The following is a 26,412-nucleotide window of genomic DNA, read 5'->3' on the forward strand; positions in this document are numbered from 1 at the left end:
CCCAAATCCCAAATCCTGGGACTGTCAAACACCCAAAACCCTCAAACCCTCGGGTGTCAAACACCCCCAGGTTCCCAAAGTTTAGGGTCAAAAACCCCCACATCCCAAATCCTGGGATTGTCAAACACCCCCAAACCATGTGGTGTCAAACCCCCCAAACACCAAATTTTAGGATCATATCCCCCCTGTCCACAAATCTAGGGAGTCACATCCCCCCCAATCCCCAACACCCCCAAAACCACTCCAGCCATGGGGGGGGTAGTGGGGTTTATTCGGGATGGCTCCAGGTGCAATGTCTACAGAGAGACCCTGGGTACAATGCTGGGAAAGACCATAAAACCCCTTTGGGAACCCCAAAAGCATCTGGGGGACTGGGAAAAGGGGATTTGGGTTTATCTGGGGCAGGGGTGGCTCCAGGTGCAATGTCTGCAGAGAGACCCTGGGTACAATGCTGGGAAAGACTCCAAAAACCCCTTGGGAACCACAAAAACCCCTGGGGGGGCTGAACAAGTGAATTTGGGGTGGGGATCTGCTGTGGAAGAAGGGGATTTGGGATGAAAGAAGAAGGACTTGGGGTGAGGAGATTTAGGGAGGAAAGAATAGAGTTTAAGATGGATAAAGGAGATTTTGGGGTGAAAGAAGGAGGATTTGGGATGGGAAAAAAAGAGATTTGGCTGAGAAAAGGGGATTTAGGGTAGGGGTTGAAGATTTGGGGTCAGGATTGTGGGGGGAAAAGGGGATATTGGAATGAAAAAAAATTCTGGGTGGGAGAAAGGGGATTTGGGGTGGAAAAAGAAGGATTTAAGATGAAAAAAGAAGAATTTAGGGTAGAAAAAGGGATTTTGGGTGGGGGAAAGGAGATTTAGGGTGGGGAGGGGAAAAGGGGAATTGGGATAGGAAATGAGGGATTTAGGATGGGGAAAGATTTTGGGTGGGCAAAAGAGATTTAGGGTGGGCAAGGAGGCATTTGGGGTGGGAAAAGGTGATTTGGGGTGAAAAAAACAGGATTTGGGGTGGGGAATTGGGGTGAAAAAGAGAGATTTTGGGATGGGAAAAGGGATTTGGGGACACACAAAGGATTTGGGGTGGAAAAAAAAAAGAGGATTTGGATAAAAAAAAGGAAGATTTGGGCTGAATTGAACTTACCTGGGGGAGTGGGGGCACATAGAGGGTTTGGAGCAGGGTTGGGACCATTTTTGGGGAAGTTTTCTGGGATTTTTGGAGTATTTTTATGGTTTTTAGGGGTAGTTTTATGGGATTTAGAGTGCTCTGCTGTGGTTTTGAGGGATTTTAGGGTGCTCCTATGGGATTTTGGGGTGCTTTGGAGGGATTTGGGGTGTTTTGGGGCAGTTTTTGGGTATTTAGGGGTGGGTTTGAGGCTTTTTTTTGGGATTTCAGGGTTATTTCAGGCCCATTTTTTGGGGGTTGGGGGTGTTTTGGTGGGGTTTGGGGTTTTTTGGGTCACTTTTTGGCAAAGGAGATCTTCATGGCGTTGCTCTGGGTGATCTTGAAGCCCTGCAGGGCCTCGCGGGCGGCGCCTGCCTGCACCTCGGTGTCAAACTCCACGAAGGCAATGTCGTGGCGCCCGGGCACCAGGCGCACCTCCTTGAACCCCGGGAACCTGGGATGGGGAATGAGGTCAGGAGAGCCCAAAAAAAGCATGGTATGTTCCCCTAGACACCCAGGAATGTTCTGTCAGAAACCCAGGAATTTTCCCAAAAAAACTTGGGAATGTTCCCCCAGATACCCAGGAACGTTTCCCAAAACACCTGGGAATGTTCCCCAAAAAACCTAGGAATGTTCCCCAGAAATACTACAGAAATGGTCCCCAAAAAATTCAGAAATGTTCTCCAATAAAATCCAGAAATGTTCCCCAAAGAAATCCAGAAATGTTCTCAAAAAGATCCAGAAATCTTCCCCCCCAAAAGATCCAGAAGCACCCCCCGCCAAAAACACCCTGAAACAGCCTCTCTTAGAAATCCATCACCATGCCCAAATATCCAGGAATGTTCCCCAAAAAATCCAGAAACTTCTCTCAAAAACCCAGAAGCATTCCCCAAAAAACCCAAGGAACCAAGAATTTCCCCCCAAATATAGAAACGTTCACTCCCAAAAACCTGGAAATGTTCCCAAAAAGATCCAGCTACATCCCTCAAAATCCAGGAAAAAAAAATACAATCCAGAAATCCAACTCCCCATAAAAGTCTAGAAATGTTCCCCAGAAATCCAGAATTTCCCCTCTAATTCCACTTTTCCCCCCAAAAAGAACCAGAAATCCAACTGCCTCAAATATACAGAAACGTCCCCAAGAATATCTAGCAACGTTCTTCAAAAACACAGAAATTCAACTCCAGTAAACATTCCCCAAAAATCCAGTAACATTTCCAAAAATCTGGAAACACTTCCCTCCAAAAAAAAAAAAATCCAGAAATGTTCCCCCAAAAATCTAACCCAACCCCTACCTGACTCATCTCAAAATGCCCTGAAAATCCCAAATTTCCCCCGAATTCCAGGAACTCTCTCAAGCACCCCTGAGGGAGCTCCTGGATTCTCAATGCTTTTGAATTTGGGATGGGGGGTTGGGGTCACGAGGAGCCCAGAATTTGGGGAAATCACTGAGAAATCCAGGGGGGAGAGGCCAAGTTTGGGAAAACACCCAATATTGGGAAATTGCCCCCAAAATTAAACTGAAATGCTCTAAAAGTGGTTTGAGAATCTCAGAATGTCCCTCTAAATCCCAAAATATCCCCAAGAACCTAAAAGTCCTGCAGGATATCCCCAAAATTCCAGGGAAATGCTCTGAAAATCTTCCAATGTCCAACTCTCCAAAAATCCAACACCCCAAAAATTCCAAAGTATTTCCAATAATCCAACATCCCAAACATCAAAAATCTGACTCTGAATCCCACCTAAACATTCTCAAAATCCCTAATCCCTCAAACCCAAAAACCCAACAGCCCCCAAAATTCAGAACTGTATCACAAAATCCTAAAAAATTCCACCAAGTGCAGAAACATTTCCCCAAAATTCAACCCCCAACAATCCACCTCCAAAATCCCAGAAAAACCGTCCCAAAATTGTTCAAAACCCCCAAAATCCAACCTCCATAAAAATTCAGAAACATTCCCTCCCAAAAAATGTCCCTGTAAATATCCAGAAGGATTCCGAAAAATTGAGAAACGTTCCCCAAAAAAACCCATAAATCCAACTGCCCCAAAAGTCCAGAAATGTTACCCAAAAAAATCCAGGAGTGGCCCCCAAAACATCCAGAAAAATTTCCCTAAAAAACTGAGAAATATTCCTCAAAAAATCCAGAAGCATCCCCCAAAAAAACCCATAAATATCCCTAAAAATTAAGGACCTTTCCCCCTAAAAATTAAGGACCTTTCCCCCCTAAAAAACATTCCCCAAAATCAAGAAACTTCCTCCCAAAATGCACAAATGTTTATGTTCCTCCAAAAATCTGGAAACACTCCCCAGAATCCAGAAACTTTCCTTAAAAAACCCAGAAATGTTCCCTCAAAACCTCAGAAACATGTCCCCCCCAGTCCAGAAAGTTTCTCCATAAATATACTGAAACATTCCCAAAAATCTAGGATCCCAAAAATCTAGGATCTTTCCCCAAAAACTCCAGAGCCATTCCCAAATAGACCCAGAAATCCAACTCCCAAAAAAATCCAGAAACATGCCTCCAAAAATCCAGAAACATTCCAGCAAAATTCTGAAATTCCCCCCAAAAAATCCAAAAATTCCGCCCCAAAAATCCAGAATTTCTCTCCCCGCCCCCCCTTCCCAGCATTGTCTCAAAAAAATCCAGAAACGTTCCTCAAAAAAATCTGGAAACATTCCTCCAAAAACCCAGAAATTCCCCCGCAGAAAATTCAGAAATTCCCCCCAAAAATCCCAGTATTAAAAAAAAAAAAAAAAAAAATCCAGCCCCAAGCCCCCATCACCCCCTTCTTCAACCCCCTCAAGCAGGAAAATCCTCCAAACCCCACCCGGAATTCCCAAAATCCCTGAAATCCCAGCATTGCCCCAGATCTTACTGGTTGAAGAGCATGGAGAGCATCAACTCATTGGTCTCCTCAGGGAGGTTGGTCAGGAACAGGATGTGGTTTGGGGGGTTTTCCGACAGCTGTGGGAAAACGGGAGAAAAACCCCCAAATCAGCACCAAGTCTGCCCCAAATCAGGCCCAAAATCTGCCTAAGGTCACACTGTATACACACCAAAAAACCCACCCAAAATCCCACCAAAATCTCCCCCAAAAATTCCCCCCAAAATCCAATCAAAATCCTCACAAAAAATCCCACCAACCCCCCCCAAAAAAACCCTCAAAATCTGACCAAAAACTCACAAAAATTCCACCCAAAAGACAACAAAATTCATGCCAAAAATCCCCACAAAAATCCCCACAAAAATCCCCACAAAAATCCCTCAAAATCCCAACAGAAATTCCACAAAAATCACCCCAAAGATCCCCAAATTACACAAAATCCAACAAAAAAATCCCTCATAATCAAGGAAAATATTCCCACAAAGTATCCCACAAAAATTGACTGAAAAGCCACACAAAACCCATTCCAAAAATACACACCAAAATCCCACCAAAACCTTCTCAAATCCCCCCCCCAACATTCCCCCAAGTCCCCTCAAATCCCACCCAAAATCTCAGGAAATCCACCCAAAAAATCCTCCCAAAAATTGCCTCAAAATCCCAACAAAATCCACCCCAAAAATCCCACAAGTCCCCTAAATCACTCACAGGCTGTGGGGTGGGGATCGGGGCCATTCCAGGCTGTGGGGCCATTCCCGGGGGGATTCCTGGGTTTGGGGCCATTCCCGGGGCTGGGATCATGCCCGGGGGAGGGATGTAGGGCGGTTGCCCCGCCAGGTGCGGCAGCATCCGGGGCGGCTGTGCCAGTGGTGCCATTCCCTGAGGAGAGACCCCAACACACCCCAAATCATCCCAAAGGCACAGACAGAACCCCAAAGTTATCCCAAAAGTACAGTGCGAATCCCAGATCAATGTGGAATCATCCCAAATCCACATAGAATTATCCACAGACACATGGCCCCAGAAACCAAATTTTTCCCAAAACCATTAAAAATTACCCCAAATTATCCCAAAATTTCCACAAATAACCCCAAAATTACCCTAAATTATCCAAAAATAACCCTAAATAACCCCAAATTATCCCAAGTAACCCCCAAATTAACCAAACAACTCAAAAATTACCCCAAATTACCCCAAAGGCCCACAAAGAAACCCAAAGAACTCAAATCCTCCCAAAATTCCATCCAAATCCCCCTATGCCCTCCCAAAATGCTCAGGAAAGATCCCAAATCCCCTGGAATGATCCCAGATCTCCCCAGATCCTTTGGAACAATCCAAAAATCCCCTGGAACCATCATGAAACCCCATTAAACGATCCCAAATAGCCTGGGAACAATCCCCAAAATCCCATAAAATGATCCCAGATGCTCCTGAGCCATATGCAAATCCCCCAAAACATGCCCAAAATTCCCCGGAAATGCCCCAAATTCCCATAAATTTACTCGAAATCCCCCAGGAATGATCCCCAAATCCCATAAATCGATCCCAACTCCCCAGCCAAACATCCCAAATTCCTGGCACTAACAGGCACTGCTCCCTGTGCCCCAATCCCAAATCCCATAAACCCACCCCAAAATCCAATTGAATTATCCCAAATTCTCTGGAACCACCCGGAAATCCCCCCAAAATGATCCCAAAATCCCATAAAACAACCCTAAACTCCCTGAAATGATCCCAAATGCACCCAGACTGATCCCAAAATCCCCTAAAGCCATCCAAAATCCCCCTGAACTCATGGGCACTGCCTCCTGTAGCCTAATTCCATATCCTATAAATTACCCCAAATCCCATAAATGACCCTAAATCCTATAAAATAATCCCATAAATACCGTCAGTCATGGGCACTGGCCCCTGTGCCATGATCCCAAATCCCATAAATGATCCTATAAATCCCCTGACACTCACAGGCACTACTCCGTGTGCCCTGATCCCAATCCCACAAATGACCCCAATCCCACCAATTACTCCAGTCCCATCCCACATTCCCTGGCACTCACGGGTACTGCTCCCTGCGCAGCCCCCTGCACTCCAGCCCCGCTCTTTTTTGGGCCAGGGGCCTCTCCCCCCTTGGCTTTGCGCTTGTCCCGTTTGCGCTCCCGGTCCCGGTCACGATCCCGTTCCCGCTCCACGAACGTTCCCTTCATCTTGGCGATGATGTCAGAGTCTGTCTTGGCGTACTGGATCCGCTGGGAGGGCACATCCCAGCATTGGGGCATTTGGGGCATTGCAAGGCATTTGGGGCATCTCTAGGAGGGATTTCACAGACTTCCTATGGGGATTCTGGGATTTCTGAGGGGTTTCTGAGGGATTTGGGGTTTTCCAAGGGATTTTGGCAGGTTCCAGAGAGGATGTGGGGTTGTTCCAGGGGATTTTGGGGTGGTTCCAGGGGACTCTGGATCAGTCTAGGAGGATTTGGGGATGGTTCAGGTGGTTTTGGGGTTCTTCCTGAGGATTTTGGGGAGGATCTGGGGAGGATTTGGGGCTTTACAAGGGATTTTGAAGAGAGTTCTAAGGGATATGGAGGAGTTCCAAGAGGGACTTTGGCATTTTCCAAGGGATTTGGGGAAGTTCAAAGAGGGATTTTGTGATTTTCAAGGAACTTTGCGAAGTCCTAGGAAGAATTTTGCATATTTCAGAGGGATAGGGGGAGAATTTAGAGGGGATTCTGGGGAGTTCCAAGAGGGATTTTGGGGCTTTCCAAGGAATTTTCAAGGGTTCTGAGGGATTTGGGAAAGGTTCCAGAAAGGCTTTGGGGATTTTCTGATGGTGTTTGGGGGAGCTCCAAGAGGAATTTGGAGGCATTTCAGGAAGTCCTAGCAAGGATCTAGGAATTTCTAAGAGATTTTGAGGGAATTCAAAGAAATTTAGGGGGGATTTGGGAGTTTCTGAGGGATTTGAGGGAATTCAAGAGAGATTTTGGAGTAGCTCCAAGAGGGATTTGGGGGTTTCCAATGGATTTTTAGGGCTTCCAGGTTGAATTTGAGATTTCACCAGAGGTTCGTCATAGAAGGGAAAGCTTTGGGAATTCCTGGCTGGATTTTAGGGCTTTTCCTGGAATTCTGGGGTTTTTCCTGGGATTTTCTTCTTTGGGGCAGCTCGTGGTTTGATTTTGGTGCATTTCTGGTTGGATTTGGTTTGGTTTTGGGTTTTTTTGGTTTGTTTGTTTGGTTGGTTGGTTTTGTTTGTCTGTTTTTTGTGGGATTTTGGGGATATCTGAGGCTGGATTTTTTTTTTTTTTTTTTTCCACAGAAATTCAGGTTTTTTCCACAAAGTTTGAGGATTTTTCCCATAATTTGAGTATTTTTCACCAGAATTTCTCTCTCATCATAAACTTGTCATGAAACAAGAAGTTCCAGGGGTGTTCCTGGTTGGATTTTGGGGATATCTGAAGCTGAATTTTGGTGTTTTTTTCCCCCAAGAATTCAGGATTTTCCACAAAATGTCAGGATTTTCCCTTGAATTTGGGTCTCACCATGGGCTTCTCATAGAAGAGGAAGCTTTGGGGTGTTCAGGGTGAATTTGGACAATTACAGGTTGGATTCTGGGGATATTTGAGGCCAGATTTTTGCCTTTTTTCCCCAGAATTTCAGAGTTTTTTTCCAGAATTCCAGTTTTTCCTCAAAATGTCAGATTTTTTTCCCCAGGTTTCTGCCCCACTGTAGGCTTGTTATAGACAGGAAGCTTTGATTCTTAGTTTGATTTGAGAGTGTTCCCAGGGGATTTTCTGTAAATTTCCAGTTGGATTTGGGGTTTTTTTTCCAAGGAATTCAGTTTTTTTCCAGAATTCCAGGATTTTTTCCCATATTCCCTGTGTTTTCCCCTAGGATTTCTGTTTCACCATGGATGTGTCATAGACGGGGAAGCTTTGGGGTGGTCAGGGTGAATTTGGAGAGATTACAAATTGGATTTTGGGGATATTTGAGGCCAGATTATGGTGGTTTTTCCAGTCTTTTCCCAAAATTTCAGAATTTTTCCCCAATCTCTGTCTCACCATAGGTTTGTCGTAGAAGGGGAAGCCCTGCATGGAGCGCAGGGCATTGGTGGCGCTGCTCATCTCCTTGAAGATGACGAAGGCCTGGCCCCTCATGCGGAGACTGCGCGACACCAAAATGTCCAAAATCTGCCCAAACTGGGAAAAAATGGCGTAGAGGGACTTCTTCAGCTCTGGGGACAGAGAGAGAGTATAGTGACAATGGGGACAGCATGGTGACAGCAGGGACACCCAGAGGACAGCCTGAGCCCCTGGGGACACCCAGGGACACTCTCAGACCCCCCAGCCCCCCCCCACCGTCCTTCTTGATCTTCTCGTTCAGGTTGTTGATGTAGATGGTGTGGTTGGGCCGGGGATCCTGCACCGCCATGGCTGGGACCTCTCTGTGGGGACAGGGGGGCTTCAGGGGGCGTCTGGGGGCTGCGACCCCTTCACCCCCTGGGACCTCCCTTTTGGTACCCCAAACACCCAAATCCACCCCAGACCCACCTATACCTCCACCTAATCACCCTCAGACCCCCTCCCAAATTGACCCAGACCCACCTGGGACTCCACAAAACCTCCTCAGAGCCACCTAAGACCCCCGCCAAATTGCCCCTAGACCCACCTCAGAACCCCCCATATCCCCCAATTCCCCTCAGACACCCCTAAAACCATCTCAGAACCCTCCAGACCCTCTCAAGCTCCTCCCCAAGCCCCCTCAGACTCCCTCATTCCCCCCAAAGTGACCTCAGATCCCCCTATTTCCTCTCAAAATCCCCCATTTCTCCTCAGACACATCTCAGACCTCCCCAACCAACTTCAGATCCCCCCATTTCCCCCCCGACCCACCTCAGAGCCCCCTTCGCCCTCATTTCCCCCCAAATCCACTTCAGACCCCGCAAAAACTACTCAAACCACTCCAATTCCCCCCAAATCCGCCCCAGACCCACGTCGGACCACTCAATTCCGCTCATATCCACTTCAGAAGCCCCCATTTCCACTCAAATCCCTCTCAGACTCCGCAAAAACCCCTCAAACCCGCTCAATGCTCTCCGAAACTGCCTCGGACTCAATTCCTCTCATACCCACCTCAAACGCCGTCAGTTCCGCTCAAACCCCCCTCAAATCTCCCCAATTCCCTTCCCGTTCGCCCTAGATCCACCTCACACCCCACAAAAGTCCCTCAAACCACCGCAATTCCTCCCAAACCCATTCCCGACACAGCTCAGACACCCCCATTTTTCCTCCAGTTTCCCGCCGGACCAACCTGAGATCCCCCTAATTATCCCCTCAGACCGCGCAAAAAACCCTCAAAGCCGCCCAATATCCCCCAAATGCGTCCCGCACGTACCTCAGAACCCTCACTTCCCCTCAGACCCGCCTCAGCCCCTTCCCATTTCCCTCTAAAGCCACCTCCGACCCCTCCATTCCTCACAGGCCCCCAACTGGCCTCCCTCCTCAGCCGCTCTCCCCGCACGATCTACCGCCGCCGCGTGCGCGGGCCCCCCTCCAGCCAATAGCGGCGTGACCTGCCCCGAACTAACCAATCACCGTGCGGGTTCCCTCAGTTACGCCCGCCTCCCCCGCGCCGCTGCAGCCAATCAGAGGCGAGACGGAAATGGCGTCCCCTGACCCCAGGGCCGGGCATGAGCCCGGTGGCCCCGGGCGCCCCGGGCTCGGGCGGGTCCTGCGGGAGGCGCTGGGAGAGGCCGGAGCTGCGGGAGCTGCGGAGGGGCCGGGACAGGTGGGGGAATGGGGGATGAGGGTCCTAAGAGGGGACCGTGGGGGAGGGGTCTTGGGAAGCGTCTGGGGAGTCTCAGGGGACATCCTGGGCTGGGCCCGATTGGGATCTGGGAGTTCTCAAGGGGGTGCTGGGGGGATCTGGAGCTCCTGGCGGGGTTTTGGGGGTCCAGGGTGATCCTGGGCCAACCTTGAGGGGGGCTCGGGGGGGGTTGGGGTTCCTGGGGAAGATTTGGGGTCCCGGGGAGTCCCAGGCCCAGGCTGAACCGGGGTCTGGGGGTTTCAGGGGGAGGGGGCACAACAGGGGTTCCCCCCGCCCCGTTTTTGGGGGTCTCCCATCATGCTGTCTCCCCAAAAAGTGGTTCCTGAAGCATCCCCCTGAAGTGGCTCCTGTTCCACCAGCCGGTGCCCCCTCATCCAGGACGGCCCCCAGTGAGTCTGGGGGAATTTTGGGGAGAAGTTTGAGAGGGATTTTGGGGAGGCTTTTTTTTGGCTTTTAGGGATTTTGTTGAGAGTTTAGGGGGAATTATTAGGTTTTTGAAGAGAGTTATTGGCTTTTGGGGTGTTACAAGATTTTGGGGGGTTTTGGATTTTGGGGGATTTTATTGGAGTTTTGGCGGGTTTTTGGGGGGGTTTACTGAAATTTTTTGAGTTTTTTTAAATTTTGGTGGGTTTCACTGGGATTCTTTGGAATTTTGGAGGGTTTTATTGGGATTTTTAGGGAATTTTGGGGGTTTTTTAGTGGAATTTTGGGGGGCTTTGGGGTTGTCCCTGGGTGTGGGAAAGGGCTGACAAGCACCAAAATCTCCTTAAAACCCCCAAAAGTCCCAATAAAACCCACAAAATCCCAATTAAATCTCACAAAATCCCATTAGAATACCTTAGAATTTCAAAAAAAGCCCACAAAAATCTATTGAAGTCCCAAAAACCCCTCAATAATTAAACCACACAAATCCGCCCAAAAATGTCTCCAAAACCACAAAAAGTCCCACAAAATCCCCCCATGACCCAAAGAAATTCTGGTACAGGACACCCAAAAACCCCAAAAAAAACCTCCCCAAAATCCCAAGCCCTCAAAGAATCCCACTAAATGCCCCCCAGATTCCAACCAAATTACTCCAAAACCCCTAAAACTCCAAATAAAACTACCAGAAATTCCAGGGAATTGAACAAAATTGCCAAAATTTTTCAAAAAGCCAAAAAATTTCAAGAAACCCTCAAACACCTCCAGAAAAACAACCGTCCCAAAGCACCAATAAAACCCCCCAAAATCTACAAAATCCCCCAAAATTCTGCAACTCCCCCAAAACCCTATCATTTTCGTCAAAAAATGCAATGATTCCCCCTAAACTCCCACCAAATTTCCCCAAAGCCCAGAAAAGCCCAAAGTCCCCAAAGCCCTGATCCCTTCCAGTCTCAGCCCAGTCCCATCCAGGGGCACGGCCAAATGCAGAGGTCCCTGAGCAATCCCGGAGCCGATCCCAGAGCGTGCCCAGTTCCAATCCTGGTGCCAGTCCCAGAGGGATCTCGGAGCTGATACCAGTGTCATCCTCAGTCTTGGCCCATTTGGGAGATTTTAGGCCAATCTGGGCAGATTTAGGGTGGGTTTCAGATCCCTTGCAGTGATTCCAAGCCTTTTAGCTTGGATTTTAGGCCCCTTTGGCTGATTTTAGGCTGAATCTGGTGAGTTTTATGGGGGATTTTAGATCCCTTTGGCTGATTTTAGGCCCATATGGGTGAATCTTAATCCTGTTTGGTTGGTTTTACGTCCCTTGTTTTGGTGATTTTGGGCCCATTTGGGTAGATTTCTGGCTTCTTTGGTTAATTTTAGATCGAACCAAGCATTTTAGGGTGACTTTAGGTCCTCTTGTATTGGTTTCAGGCATGTTTGGATGATTTTAGTAAAAACTAGGTGGATTTTAGGGTGGATTTAGGCACATTTGGGTCATTTTAGGCAGAACCAGGTACTTGCAGTTGAAAAACACCAATCACTTGTTTTTTTGAATCTTATAAAAAATAGTAATAAGATTGGAGTAATAAAAATTTGGACTAGAGTAATTAGTGTAATAAAAATAGGATTAGGACACTATGAGACAATAAAAAGCAAAGAATTGCGGACATCTGCATGCTCTCGGACACTAGGTCACGAAAAGCATGCCTTGCGAACAAAGGAATAACCTTAAAAGCAATAGCCTGTTGCATATTCATATATCTCATACATGATACATAAATTCCTTGCAAATTAAGAATTTTTCTGGTTTTTGTCAACTTCTTCCCCTTAATCCTGGTGGTTCCATAGGGATGGAGCGGAGGTGGAAGAATGTCTTTTCTGATAAGGAAGCCGTAACTCTTTAGGTTTTGTGAGCCGTAACTCCTTAGGTTTTGAGGCCATACAAGTGTTCAGAGTGTGGGAAGGGGTTTCAGATCAGATCACATCTCCTCCTGCACCATCGGTTTCACACAGAGGAGAGGCTCTTTTGCTGTCCAGACTGTGGGAAGGGATCCATGTACAATTTCACCCTCATTAACCACCAGTGGATTCACACAGAGGAGAGGCCCTTCTGCTTCCCCGACTGTGGGAAGGGATTCAAGCACAACTCCACCCTTACCACGCACCAGTGTGCCCATACTGGGGAGAAGCCCTATCAGAGTCCACAATGTGAGAAGAGCTTCTCATAGAACTCAACTTTGACCCAGCACCAACGGAGCCATCGGTGAGGGAGGCTCTGTGAGTGCCCTGACTGAGAGAAGAGCTTTGTGTGCTGCTCCAACTCCATCCCCCATTGAAGGACCCTTGTTGGGAAGAGATCTGGTGACCCACATTCCCTTGTGATCCATATTGGGAAGGCACCTAGCTGGTTGTTCTTTTGTTTTGACCTTCATTTTCTTCTGACTCAACTCCATCAGCCAAAACAGGCCTGAAAAGAAAGAAATTGATCAATGATGTCTGAAGTCCCACCATTTCACAGTTGTTTGAGAGGGAATTTAGGATTTAGAGACATATTCTGGAGGATTTGGGGTTCTGGGAGGGTTTTGGGCAGTGTTCTTCATCTCTTTGCACTGCAGAAACCAAGAGAGATCAGTCTTCACCTCAAAACAACTCAATCCCACTGAAAACAACTGAATTCTAATCCATAAGGGCTCAATCCCCCCTCAAAATGGCTTGTTCCCACCTCAAAAAACTCAGTCCCACTCCAAACTCGATTCCACAACTGCCAGAGTGAGATGGGGTTGGAAGGAGACTGGGAGAAGTGGGATCCAAATTTGGAGCAGTGGATCTGGATTGTGTGGGGCTGAGTGGGTGGGATGTATTTGATAGTAAATAAAACTTTCAGAGTTAGTGATTTCTTTCCCATTCATTTTCAGTCTGTTGCAGTTCTGTTTGCAGAGTGCCACCTTCCCAGCTGATTATGTTTGTGTCCTCCTTTCTCTCCCACCTCTCTTTGCCTGCTCTGTTTCTCTCTCTGTTGGAATCTGAGTTATTGATGATTCTGAGATAGTAGAAAGTCTCTGTCTCTCAGCCCTGCTGCCAAAGAAGAAGCCATAATTGGTCTGTGCTGGTTTCAAGGTTGTTTATTCTGTTTATCTCTAACATGTTCTGCTGCCCTGCCCAGCTCTGTCCTGCAGGGCAGCGTGTGGGGCTCTGCCCTCAGTGGGATGTTACAAACATTAAATACCAGAAACTCCCTGGGCTGGATTTACAATAACATGCCAAAATCTGTCACCTACATTGGACAGTGTGACCCCAGCCTAAACCAACAGAAAAATGCCAACACCACAGTGAAACATGGAGGACATGGAGAAGGAGAAAAAGGACAAGGCACACCCAATTTCCTCCATCTTGTCCCCTTTGAACCCCTAATTTAGAATCCTAAAATTTTACTTTTGCACTCATGCCACACTTAATTATTACTTATATCAAACACTCAGAGCTTGTAATTCATCCTTTAAGATTGAAAACTCTTTTCCATGGACAGAGATCAGAGACAGTGTCTCTTGGGGCTCTGTACAGGGGGTTCCTGACCCCCTGCCAGGGTCCCAGGCCTTCCAGAGCAGCCGGAGGGAAGCCCTGGATTCCCACATCTCTCCGTGTCTCCCTTGAGCCAGGGCAGCTGCCACCAAAAACCCTGCCCTGATTTAATTCCCAGTGTAGGAGCTGCAACAACTATGGGGGAAGTTAGGAAGGCTTTCTGCGAAATGTCACTGTAGGATCTTGCTGCACTTGGCTTTTGGCCCCTTAAAATCTTTGCCTTCAAGGGCAGGAACATCTTTTCCTGGCTGGGAACTGGAATTCCAGACCCTTGGAGTGTGTGCCATGCGGGCCCATGCAGACTGGGATCCTACGGATTGGGATCCTACAGACTGGGAGTGCACAGACTGGGACCATATGGATCAGGACCATACAGACTGGGATTATGTGGTCTGGGACCTTGTAGACTGGGATTGTATGAACTGGGATTGTACAGTCTGGGATCATGTGGACTGGGATTATAGACTGGGATCATATGAAATGGGATGGCTGCACCAGAACAGTGCAGAATTGAGGCAGTCACAGGAATCCCTCCACTCAGGAATCCCTCCCAGTCCCGCACGGGGGCATAGCCAAAACTCTCCAGAGCAAACATGGAGATCCTGGAGTGATTCCAGTGCCAATCCCATTCCTGGATTTGGTCTCAGTTTCCATCTAGGACAGCTCCCAACGTCAGTCTCAGTCCCGGTCCCAGTCTCGGTCTCAGTCTCGGAGCACTCCTGGAGCACTCCCAGTGTTGATTCCGGTCCTGGTGTTGATCTCGATCCTGGAGCTGTGCTGGTCCTGGTCTCAGTCTGAGTCCTAGAGTGGTGCCAGTCTTGGTGCTGGTACCACTTCTGGTTTCAGTCCCAGTCTCGGTCTCTGAGTTGTCCTGGTCCTAGTGCTGGTCTGTGCCGGTCTTAGTCCTGAACTGCTCCCTGTGCCAATCTCAGTCTCAGTCCCAGTCCCAGAGTGCTGCCAGTCTTGGTGCTGGTTCAGGTGCCAGTCTCAGTCCCACAGTGCTTCAGCTGGTCTCCATCCTGGTCCCAGTCCTAGAGAAGTTCTGGTGCTGGTATGGGTCTCAGTTCCAGTCCCGGTCCTGGTCCCAGAGCACTCCTGATGCCAGTCCTGATTCTGAAGCACTCCTGGTGCCGGTGCCAGTGTCGGTCTTGGTCTCAGTCTTGGTCCCAGTGCCAATTCTGGTGCTGGTTTCAGTTTCGATCCCAGTACTGGTGCCGGTGCCAGAGCAGTGATGGTCTCAGTTCCCGTATGAGTTCTGGTCCCAGTCTCGGTCCCTGTCCCTATCCCTGAGATTTTAGGCCCATTTGGGTGATTTTAGGCCAAACTGGGCAGGTTTAGGGTGAATTTTATATCTCTCAGAGTGATTTCAAGCATTTTAATGTGGATTTTATGTCACTTTGGATGATTTTAAGCCCATATGGGTGGATGTTAAGCTTGCATGGGTGATTTTAGCCCCCTTGGTGATTTTGCTTTCAGGATTCAGTGTTGCCTTTCCCCACAGCTGTTCCTTCAGCTGGATCGGGAGGGCCTTTTGGCCACTGAACCCATACTTTGGCTCCATTATTAAGACTGTTGGATCCAAATCCTTTATCTCTAGCAACAGTGGTTATTGGAGATGCATCTCCTTTTTTCAAAATTGTTTTTAAAATTGCAATATCAATAATTGTACTACCCTGTCATGGAGTTGAATAATCACATCTTATTCACTATTGTTTAACATAATTATTTTAATTCCTCCTTGATAATCTCATCAGGAGAGAGAGAGAGAGAAAGAGACAGCAGCAGCTTGTCAGCAGTACACCACAGAGAAGGAAAAAAACGGGGGGGGGGGGGGGGGGGTGCCAAAGGCTGCAAGTTGCCCAACCGCCCATGGGAGCCAGAAAATCTGGGCAGAGCGCCGTCCAGAGAATCCAGACTTTTAACCCTTCCTTAAAAAATAAAAACTTTATAAAATTTCACTCCTCCTCAGTTTAAAAAAAAAGAAGAAAAACAATCTAGACCCTGAAATGTTAAAAAGATAAATTCTAAATAGGAAGAAATGATAGAGTAGTTTTTTTGGCTAAACTTTTCCTTATTGGCCACAGACTGAACCAATTTTTCTCCTCCAAAAAAACCTATATTTTAAGAAGATGCCAGTGAGCCAAGAAACCATGCTTCAACTAAAAAAAAAACAAAAGTGGAGCAAACAAAGAAAAGTTAAAAAAAATTGTTGTAGTGCCCCCTGTCCTCAAAGATAAAAAAGAAAAAAAAATCTCTATTCTTAGACCCTCAGCCCCAGGGAAAAATAAGAGAGACTGTAGTCCCAAAAAAATAAAAAAACTAAACTGTTATTTTTCCCCCTCTTGGCAGGGCATCCTTAAAAAGAAAAATCCTAAAAGCAGTCTGTCCATCCATACATTAGTAGCACTGTGCATAGAAAAGAAAAAAATCACCATAGCAAACTTTTTCTCCAAGCGGTGCCATGTGTAACATAAAAACACATAATATAACAGCTATATTTCTTAGGGGGTCAGTGGCACAAGAAAGACTCCTCTCTCCCTCAATAAACTAAATTCAATTGTCTAAATAGTAAAAACCTGATTAAAGTCCAGATTGTGTCTCGCTGTAGTTTATTAAAGTTGAGTAGTAAAAAAAAGAATGCTTTGCAAAGTTTTCTTTTAATCTTTGTGTGTGTTTTTTTCCTTTTTTTTTTCTTTTATAATAGTAGCTTAATAAAGTCTTTTTCCTATTATTAAGCTTGGGCCTACTTTACTCTGTTCTGAATTACATTTGACAGCATTCAATTAAAAAATTACATTTTCATAAAGGCACTGGCATTGTGCCAGTGTCAAACCATAACAATATTAAAATGTTATATTTTATTACATATATTTATATAGTAATTTCTTATACTAATATTCTTTCACTTGAACAAATTCATACAAGCTCAAGATTAAAAGCTTCTGCTGTCGCTCCATGTGGGAGTGTTCCAACAACTGTTCCTTCTGTTGGTGCTGTTTCCAATGTGCTGTTAACAAAATACATCCGCATCTTCGCCCACCCGCAAATTGTTTTGCTTTCTTCATATGCTATTTTTTGATATATTTTAATACCTCCAGTGGTTCAGCTTCTTTTAACTGACTGCCCCATTTCTCACACAGGGTTCTGACCTCAGCCCACTCCAGAGTTGGTGAACTCTAGGGAAGGGCTTCCTGTTGGAGAATGGCTGCAGGAGCAGGGCCATGAATCCTTAGAGTGCCTGCTCCAGCACTCCCCTGTCTAAGACCCCAGAACCGAGCACTGTGTCTGGCCTGGGAACAGAGCCTGGGAACAGCATTTTGCCTGGCCTGAGAACAGACACTGTGCAAGGCTTGGGAATGGCACAGATAAAAAAGGCAGCATATCCTTGAAGATATGAGTAGTACAAGACCAGAGTGTGAAACAAGATGTGCCCAGCAGGATAAGATGTGCTGGGAGTACGTGACTGAGAGAAGAAGAACTTGGCTTGAGAAACTTGGCTGCAGCTGTAACCGTACATAGAAGAAATTCTAACAAAGACCTTTGTGAAATAGCCAATGAGAGCTGTTGCTGGCTTTGCTTGTAGAAATCCCTACATAAACTGTAAGAATCTTTGAATAGACTTGAGGCTTGCTTTTCAATTATATTGATTGTGTGCTTGTCCTCCCTCACTGCCCAACTTCAACTCCCCATCTGGGAATTTCAGATGGGATTGATTCCTTAAATTTACATTTAAGAAGTGACATTTTGTTGTGATCTGGCCAGACTATGCCAGTTTTGTTTTACCAATGGGCATAGTGTCTAGGTTTGGAAAGACAGGTGTCTGCTAAGGAAGGCAGGGCCTCCCCTGGAATGGAAAAATGTAGACCCCCTTCCCTCTGAATTGTTATAAATTTGAAATTAAGGGGGGCTCTCAGGCAAAAAATATGGAAGCAGGAATAACAGTTCTTTATTAGGGAAGAAAATAAAAAGATAAAATAAGCAATGCAGTGAACCAAAACAGCACTGACAGAGTCAGAATACAACCTGACACCCTGTTCGGTGTTGGTAGCAATCCAATTGGAATTGTAGCTGCAGTCCTCCTGGAGTGTCAGGTGTGCTTCTGTTGGAGTAGTGATCTTGTAGAAAAAGGGTGTAGTCTTCCTCCAAAGAGGCAGTGGAAGAGGCAACTGTTTTTCTGGGAAAATCCAGCGCAGAAAAAGCTGTGCTAGTGGGACAGAATCTCAAGACGATATGCAGGTAGGAATGCTTAGCTCCTCTCTCTTACAATCTTAAAATGGGATGTTACAGCTTTTATCAGTCATGCAGTGACATTCAATAGCCCATTATCAGCAGATGTCTCTCCAGAGGGAGGATTGATTGTGGAAGGGATAAGGAAAAACTGCCCACTTAACACAAGACAACTCTGCCATAAAAATGGCAAGTAGAATACATCTTGCTTTTCAATCTGAGACACAGGGTCAGCACCAAAGACACAAACACCAACTGAAGGAATCAGTGTAATTACTGTAGTTCAAAGCAGCAAAGAATCACAGAAGGAGAAGCTCAGCAATGCACCCAATCGTCACTACCAAAGATTGCCTGCAGTGATTAAGAAAGATCCATCACTCTTGCAGTAAGGGTGGTTGCAACAAACCTCTTTGGTTCCCTGACTTCAGAGCGAGCGTGGTGAAAATGAAAAGGAGGAGGTTCGATGGGGTTGCCTGGAAAGAACTTTAATAAGGGTGCAAAACAACAAACATGGAGAAGCTGAGCACAGTATGAGGGAAAATATCCAAAGACCCATAACAAAGTGGAAGCAACAACATATACACTTGGAGGTGGAACATTCTGGAGCTATAGCCATATAGGGGAAACAAGTAATCAGTAGGGGAGCAGAACTTGGACCCCTTAACATAGTAACACCAAAGGCTTATGGGGGAACTCAGGCTCGCCATAAGTTAAACAATTGATTCCCAGGTCTTGAAATGAATACCCAGTTCGTCTGGGGTAAAATCTGGCTGACTTTGAGTCACAGCCGGGCCAATACCCACATCTCCCCCTGTGGATGCCAGCCAGGTCAGGGAGAGAGAAACAGCAATCATTTCTCACAGTGGCTTGTGAGAATTTTTAGGGAGTTGTAGGAATGTGATAACTTGTTAGTATAAACAATTTGCAGGTGGTGATTTGCTACTTTGTTTTTCTGTTCTCAAGGATGGTGTGTAAGAAAAATGTTTTTATTAACTAGCCAATCAAGTGGAATATATCATATCGGTCTATATAAGCCGGAGAATCCATTGTATTAAAACTTCTTTTTTTCCTCTTGCAATTTCATCTCTTGTCTGTTCTTGTATCATTCTTGGAACAAAGGTGACATCACCCTTTCTGTTTTATAATAAAAATGTAACTGAGAGAACTTTGCAAAACTCTACAAAAACATCCAAACAAGCATAGAACAACCAACAACAAAACAACAACAACAACCAAGAAAACCAACAGTCCTGTCTTGACTAAAGACATCATCCAACCCTTCAGTCCCCTGTATTATAAGACTTTATTCAGCCAGTCTGTTTTCCACTTGAAGCTTCTTGAACCCTCCTCTCAGCACTTGAATGCTCTTGTGGATTGACTTGCTGTGGCTGGAGAGGTTCATGCAACACATTCCCTCAGAGTCCTCACAACTGTTCCCATGTGCCAAAAGTAAAAAGTCTATTGCTGCCTTGTTCTGCAAGGTGCCGTGTCTGTTGGTAAATACGTTTGAGAGCAGGCAAGGGAGGTAGCATTGGTTTGCATACTTAGCAGGCACCCAGATGGTCTAATTGTCCTAAAGCTTTGGCTGCAGCCAAACAAGATGGATGCTGCTATTCTCTTGTTTTCACTCCAATACATAACATCGTATTTGCAGTCAGATTCAAAGTACTGCATAGATCTTTTCACTCTATCTCTCTGGCTATGTATCATTTTCATGTTGGGTGCCAGCAAGGTAAGCCTCCGCAAGCTACAAGGTCCGCCTTTGATGAGTAAAGTGATACTGGGTCATATTCTGTCCCTGCAAATAAGAAACACACCCTGTGGTAACTGGAGTGGGTAGCTACGGGACCAAGAAATTATGGAAGACGTGTAATCACACCATTGGCTCTCATTTTTCTAAGTGGGATGGTATAGGGAGATGTCCCTCCTGCTAGTTTCTTTTTCTCTTGTAATTTTGGGTCTTTCACCCTCTTCCCATTTCAATCAGTAATAAAACTTCACAAAAAAGTCAATTTTTACATAGTCGAGAATTTCTAGCTTCTGGGGTTGAAGTGGTGCACGTGGGAGCTTCCAGGTCCAGTAGTCCCAGGCATTGACAAGGTTGTATTACCATTTGCTGTCAGGATTGTCATCTCACATACTACAGATGGCATCTTCAGTTATCAGCCACATCCACAGATAACCCTACTAGGCAGGTGGAAAAGGGGTTGTCAGGGCTAGCAACAGACAGGCACAGGGTATATTGCTCTATGGCTTTTGCTAGGGTTACCCATACATTCTGTTTTGTCTGTGGGACTACCCATGGACTCTCAAGGACCCTGGTTGCAAACAGGCTGAGGCAGGTGAGCAAAAGCTTTTTTATAGGTAATTTTCAAAAAAGTTGTCCGGTCTGGGTGTCAAAGTCATTGTCAGGTGGTTCTTGTCTTGGGGTGGACTTGGGGGGTTCTTCTGGTGAATCCTCATTCAGTGGCTGTAAGCAGGACATGGTGTTTTTCGCCTGGATCCACTGAGGTCCTTTACCGGTGGTGACAGAAGCATATCCCCTCCTCAATGTAACTAATGGAAATTACCCAGGATCTGGGTTGTTTCAGGTGATTTTATCAATACTGGTGGCCTTTTGTCCTAGTTTAGGGCAAATTGGGGAGAAAACCTCTGGAAGGAGCCCCCAGAAAACAAACCCCCACAGCCCCTCCCCCCACCCTGGTTCAGGAAGAATTTTTTCCAGGGGAAAAATTGGACTAAACTAACTAAAAAGCAAAGGCAAAATCAGAAGCAGGAGCAAGAGCAAGCAAACAAAGCCAGCTAGCACTCGCCTCTTCTAGACAACAGACCATGGGGGGAGGTGAGCCGGCTGATAACAAGACGAAACAAACCTTCACTTTCAGAGTCAGTTCTGAAAGCACAGAACATAACATCAAACATAAACAGAACACACGATGGGGATACAGGCACCACAACGTCATCCTATGACACCTTTCTTTTAACTGAGCCTGTGAAGTATTAGAAAAATGTCAAATGACTGGGCTCCATAAACAAATTATTTAAAAAATTAAAGACATACAGTGCCTTGCTTAGTCTCTCCATGGTGGGAAAGGTCTCTACTCCCCCCTTCTGTTTATCTAGAAGGCACTTAAGAGAGTCACAAATTCTTTCAACAACAGATTGGTCCATGGGGGAGTGAGGAATACTGGTGGTGTGGATAATTCCCCATTGATTGAAAAAGCATCTTTTAAGAGACATAAGCAGGTCCATTGTCAGTTTTTTCTCCTGGGGGATACCTATGGCTGCAACTGCTTGGAGAAAATGGTTAATTGCATCTGCAGTTTTTTCTCATGTATGTGTTGAGGTGAAGATGGCACTTGAAAAAGCATCAATAGCCACATGAAAGTATTTAAACTGACCAAAGGATAGATAGTGTGGTATATCAGTTTGCCGTATCTGCAGGCTGCGGAGGTCATCCTCTAGGATTGACTCCTGCCTCTATGGATGGTAAAGAGAACTTTTGAAAACTGGGGAACATACTTATGATTGCCTTCACTTGGTCCCTGGTGATTTTTAACATTCTATTTAATGCATGGGCATTTTGGTGGAAAAACATGTGGCTGAGCTTTACTTGCACAAAGATATTAGGTGTGGGAATCCTTAAAATCAGGGTTTTGGACAAGTTGCAAAAGGCAGGCCTCAGAGACAGCAAAACTGCGATTAGAGCTAAGCAGTAGACATAAGATTTGTCAGCAGAAAAATTATGCAGGAAGTAGAAAGTAAGGACAAATAGAACAATGGTCAGTGTACTAACGCTTGGCTAGAATAACTCCCTAAGTTATAGAAAAGTATATTTAGAGAGATATAAGGAAGTTCTAAGCTTAATAATGGAGCTCTGTGCATTGTATCTTAAGGCCAACAAGCAGGTATTGTATTTGAAATAAGCAAGCATTGTTTTAACCAAAGGTACATGTGCTTATGTTGGATAGCTGGATAGAACTACTGTCAATATGTTTCTGCTTTGTGTGATTGGTCAAAAAGCTTTTAAAGTAAGTTGTAACATTAAGTTCTTGATCTGCTACCTGGGATGTGAGCTGCTGGCATCTTCCCATTGTCATAACCATGTAATGAGACTGATGCTGGAAAATAAACAGCTCGAGACACGTCCCTCAGCAGTCCCATCCCATCTGTGATTTGTACATAGTCCCCCAAATGGCGACAGATTTCTATTTTTCCAATTCCCACACCTCTTCAAACTCTCTCAGGAAATTCCGAACTTGAGTGTTTTTCAGTGTCTTCATAAGCAGGCTTTTTCTGGGTAGATCATGCAAACACTGCCTGTCTAAGGAAAAATCTAATGTCCCAGCTATGGAACATGCAAACAGAAGTTTGTGTGTCATCAATGAAATGTGTGTCCTCACACACACATGCAGTGAGAGTGGTGTTATGGTGAGGGCTGTGGGTTGGAGACCAAGATGACTCACACTCCAAAGGTCCTTGTGACAAACAGCCTGTTTTATCGTTCAGAGCTTACTTTTACAGGGAGTTCAAAACTCCCAGGTCTAGACAGCTCATTTGCTATGATCCTCACACAGTCCAAGTCCTGACTAATGAGATACCTGCAGCCCAGGATGGAATGTGATAGGTGCAGGTGTCTGTCTATCAGCTCAGGGACTCCAATGCCATGGAGTGGAGTCTGGAACCACTGATGCAGAGCAATGTAACAGCAACTCCCAACCAAAACAAAGAATGAAAAGTATTATTCTGCAGTAAAATTTTATGACAGTAAGGCAGAGACACATAAAGAAAGGAAAATCTACAGAACAGTTGTGATTATGCAAACAGTGGCCTCTTATTAGAATATTATTTTCATAGGGACAAACCCCTTTTTGGAGTAACTTTGCCTTTCCCACAAATTTATAGCTCCTTGGAGAGAAGGAAAAGGTATTGATAAGGCACATTTCAATACCACAGCAATTTCTTGCTTTATGTATTAATTTTTCCACAAATGAAACAAGTGTAGAATGGTTGAAGAGGGAAGACTTTGCAAGGGCAGGGTGTTGTCTAGAAGCTGATACTGCAATGGTTTTTTTACTGGCATGAGAAACATCTGTTTAATCGGAGACCTAATTGTCATATTGTCAATGATTGGTAGCTTCAGCTGGATTAGAACAACAGTAGTGTAGATGTCTGAGTGAGGAAAGCAACCATTCTTTCTATAGTCAAGGTTCTTATTAGACAAAGGGTAAACATGTAAATGAAAAGTGGACATTTGGTATGTGGTAGTCTGTTGTTTTGCAGTTTGCTCTTCTGTAGTAGGTTTTAAAAATTCCTTGTTGTAAGTTTGGAATAGTGTGGGATGAGTATGCTCCTGTTGCACGGTTGGGGTATATAGAGGCAGAGATCTCTGAAGCTTGCTCTTGGGGGAAGAGGTTTATTGGAGAATTCAGGGATGCCCAAGCCTCGTGCTCTCAGGCGTAGCACGTGGCTGGGCTTAGGAGGACGGGGGAGGGGAGAGAGAAACGGAGGGTTTAGGAGAGGGGAAGCCCCAGGCAGGGAGGGAGTCCTAGAGGGGAGGAAATCCAAGAGAGGGAGGAAGTCCAAGAGGCCGCATGGCCGCTCGGAGCCCCCTTATCAGGGGCTCCCAGGTGGGCTGGGACAAGGCATGGGCCAATGGGGTTACAGACTCTGTTTTAGGGGCAGGTACAGAGGTGCGGGATGAGCCACAATCTTTTGCAGGGTGGGATGGAACAGTCCATTTCACTCCAGGATTCATCCAAGGGTAGAAGTGACATTCGGCTAGCTAAGATAACAATCATATCTATCTATCCTCTGCAACAGAATAGTTCATTCCATGTACCCCATTTGGCTTCCCTAATGGTTCAATCCTGAGTTGTTTACCCCAAGATTCTCCTGCCAAGTCAATCCACCTGTCAATCTCCTTCTATCTCCCTTTATTCCTCTTTGTTCCCTGTCCTTCATTCCTTCCTCGAAGCAAGATTGGGGTGCAGGGCTCCTTCCCCTTGTTGGCTTCTATTGGATAGCCCTTACTTTGTACTCCTCCCCTAATGCCTTCCTACTGGTTAAAGGTTGTGTCCTTCACTTATTCTCACCTGCCTTTAAAAGCAGCTTTTTGCCCCCAATTATTTGTCCCTGAATCCTCTGGGGAAATAAAACTTCCTTGGAACTCAAACAAGTTCTTTGCCTTTTTTCTTGTACTGTGCTTCTGATGTGTTACCCACACCACAGCCATCTGCTGCAGGGAGCTGCAAGTCCCTGTACAAATCGCCAGCCAGGGGAACTCAGCAGACACCCAGGGGCGGCCACTCTCATAACTGCACACCAGTCTTGGGGAGTGAGCAGGCTGGGGAACATCTTCCGTGTGACCACAGCGCGCAGATACATGGTAGACTTCACTGTGTATAGTCATACAAGTCACTCCTATAGAAGAGAAATTGTGGGAACATTGCATGATTTTAATGTCCAGTCACACTCATCCTTTATTTGTTGTGTGCTTGGCATGGAAGACGCTGCTTTGAAGAGGGAAGTGCCTGACAGACATTCCACTTGACAAACATATATGCTTCCCAATTCTCCTGAGACCTCAGCACAGAGCCCTTATTCATATGGTAGTTTCCTTCCATTAGAAGAGAAACTTATATAGGCAGGCATCATCACCCCTTGCATCTTTTGGGGTAGTTCTTGGAAGAAAATAGCAACTTTTCCATGCCACATGATTAATTTTTCATTCTCTTCCTAATGTACTTCAGGGAACAAGCTGTCAATTCCCCATTGTTTCTATGAAAAGGCAGGAAGCTATTAACTAAATTCTCATGGCTATAATAAGGAATAAAAGTCTTTTATGCCTACAAACATGCCCTTATATTATCAAAAGTATGGACTGTCAAGGATGGAAGAAGATCTGTATGTAAAGGAAGAAAAGCCAGAAGCATGCAGGGATTTTCAGGTATGAAAGTAAAATGACATTAAATTGTCAATGGAAAGAAATTGTTACCTGTGAAGAGAAAGGAGGAGGCACAAGCTGTCTTTGAGGCAGCCTACACAAGGACAGTTGGCCTCATGAGCAAACAAGGAAACCAAAAGAAACTTCACAACAATCTTATCAGAAACTTATTGGGCTAATGTGTAAACCCATTTGTTCATTTATTATGTGTCTAATGTGTATGTTCTTTATTCTGACAAAATTTTCAGGTAGCAAGCTAGTGTATGGCACCTGGAACCAATGATGTATTGGAAACGGCCAACATGCAGAACATGCTTTATCCTGAACACTACCATAGCAGAATCACAGAATCATAGAATGGCCAGGGTTGAAAAAGACCTTAAAGGCCATCTAGTTCCAACCCTCTGACATGGGCAGAGACATCTTTTACTTGCCAGGGTTGCTCAGAGCCCCATCCAGTCTGGCCTTGAACACCAAGTTGGGGTGTCCATAACTTCTCTGGGCAAGCTGTGCCCACCACTCTCACAGGGAAGAATTTCTTCCTAGTGTTTAATTTAAAACTGCCATCTTTCAGTCTGAAGCCATTCCCCACTGTCCTGTCTCCATAGTTGCTAACAAAGAATCCCTCTCCTGGTTCCCTTCAGATACTGGAAGGTGTTGTGAGGTTTCCATGCAACCTTCTCTTCACCAGGCTAAACAGCCTAATTGTCTCAGCCTGTGGGAGGTGCTCTAGTCCTGAATACTGAACCGCAGTATTGAATTATCGTTTTTTAAATCCTTTTAAGATATTTTGTTTTTCAGCCTTAAATAAGGCTAAATATCTTTTATTTGTGGGTATTGCAAGTGAGTAATAGAAATCACTGCCCTGGCTTGTTGAATAGCTCCGCCTATAGCTGAATTACTCCGCCGCCTGCTGTAACCACGGACGTCCCGTCGTTCCCTTCCATGACCACGGCCGCAGCCCCGGCTCCCGTTTCCGCAGTTCCGCCACCTCCCGCACTCCCCGGCCCGCCTGCCACGCAGCCACTGCCACCAGGACTCGCCATGTTGACCTAGTGACGCAACCCATGCCCATGCGCGACTGCTAAAACCCTACCAGCAACATCACTCCGTGCTCACCCATCCAACCACAGCACTGGTCTCGCCACACCACTGCTCCACCCACAGCACTGCTCTCGCCACACCACTGCTCCGCACCACTGCTCCGCACCACCGCACGCAGCTGTGATCTTTCCGCGGCTCCGCCGCCACCCCCCACTGCTTTCACCGCGACTTTGATACAGCCTCCTGGTTGCCACCCGCTGCATGCCGCGGTCCAGCCCCAGCCGGCATCCATGTGCCCTCTCACACCACTCCCGCCATCCCCAGTTCCGACTGCAGG

General features: G+C 46.0%; 1 protein-coding gene and 1 long non-coding RNA gene across 4 annotated transcripts; one reads left to right on the forward strand and one right to left on the reverse strand.

The window, feature by feature from the left end:
* Positions 1 to 250: 250 nt before the first annotated feature.
* SNRPA (small nuclear ribonucleoprotein polypeptide A) lies at positions 251 to 9,613 on the reverse strand. Of its 3 annotated transcripts, none has more exons than XM_021550512.3 (7): positions 9,524 to 9,613; positions 8,404 to 8,489; positions 8,107 to 8,279; positions 6,113 to 6,301; positions 4,764 to 4,934; positions 4,047 to 4,135; positions 251 to 1,621 (listed from the first exon to the last, which is right to left on the reverse strand). In XM_021550512.3, exons 2-7 carry the CDS (start codon positions 8,474 to 8,476, stop codon positions 1,462 to 1,464), a joined length of 855 nt encoding a protein of 284 aa, XP_021406187.1. In that variant the 5' UTR covers positions 8,477 to 8,489; positions 9,524 to 9,613; the 3' UTR covers positions 251 to 1,461. The 3 variants fall into 3 exon arrangements, with proteins under 3 accessions (XP_021406187.1, XP_021406186.1, XP_021406188.1); XM_021550511.3 differs by having other exon boundaries at positions 9,539 to 9,596; XM_021550513.3 differs by having other exon boundaries at positions 9,440 to 9,544.
* Positions 9,614 to 9,707: 94 nt separating this feature from the next.
* Positions 9,708 to 19,163, forward strand: LOC110481750 (uncharacterized). Its single transcript, XR_002467300.3, has 2 exons — positions 9,708 to 9,832; positions 16,999 to 19,163. It is a non-coding gene; the product is annotated as an uncharacterized LOC110481750 (long non-coding RNA).
* The last annotated feature ends 7,249 nt before the right edge of the window (positions 19,164 to 26,412 follow it).

This window comes from Lonchura striata, chromosome 35, assembly GCF_046129695.1.
Source record: "Lonchura striata isolate bLonStr1 chromosome 35, bLonStr1.mat, whole genome shotgun sequence".
NCBI classification, from domain to species: domain Eukaryota; kingdom Metazoa; phylum Chordata; class Aves; order Passeriformes; family Estrildidae; genus Lonchura; species Lonchura striata.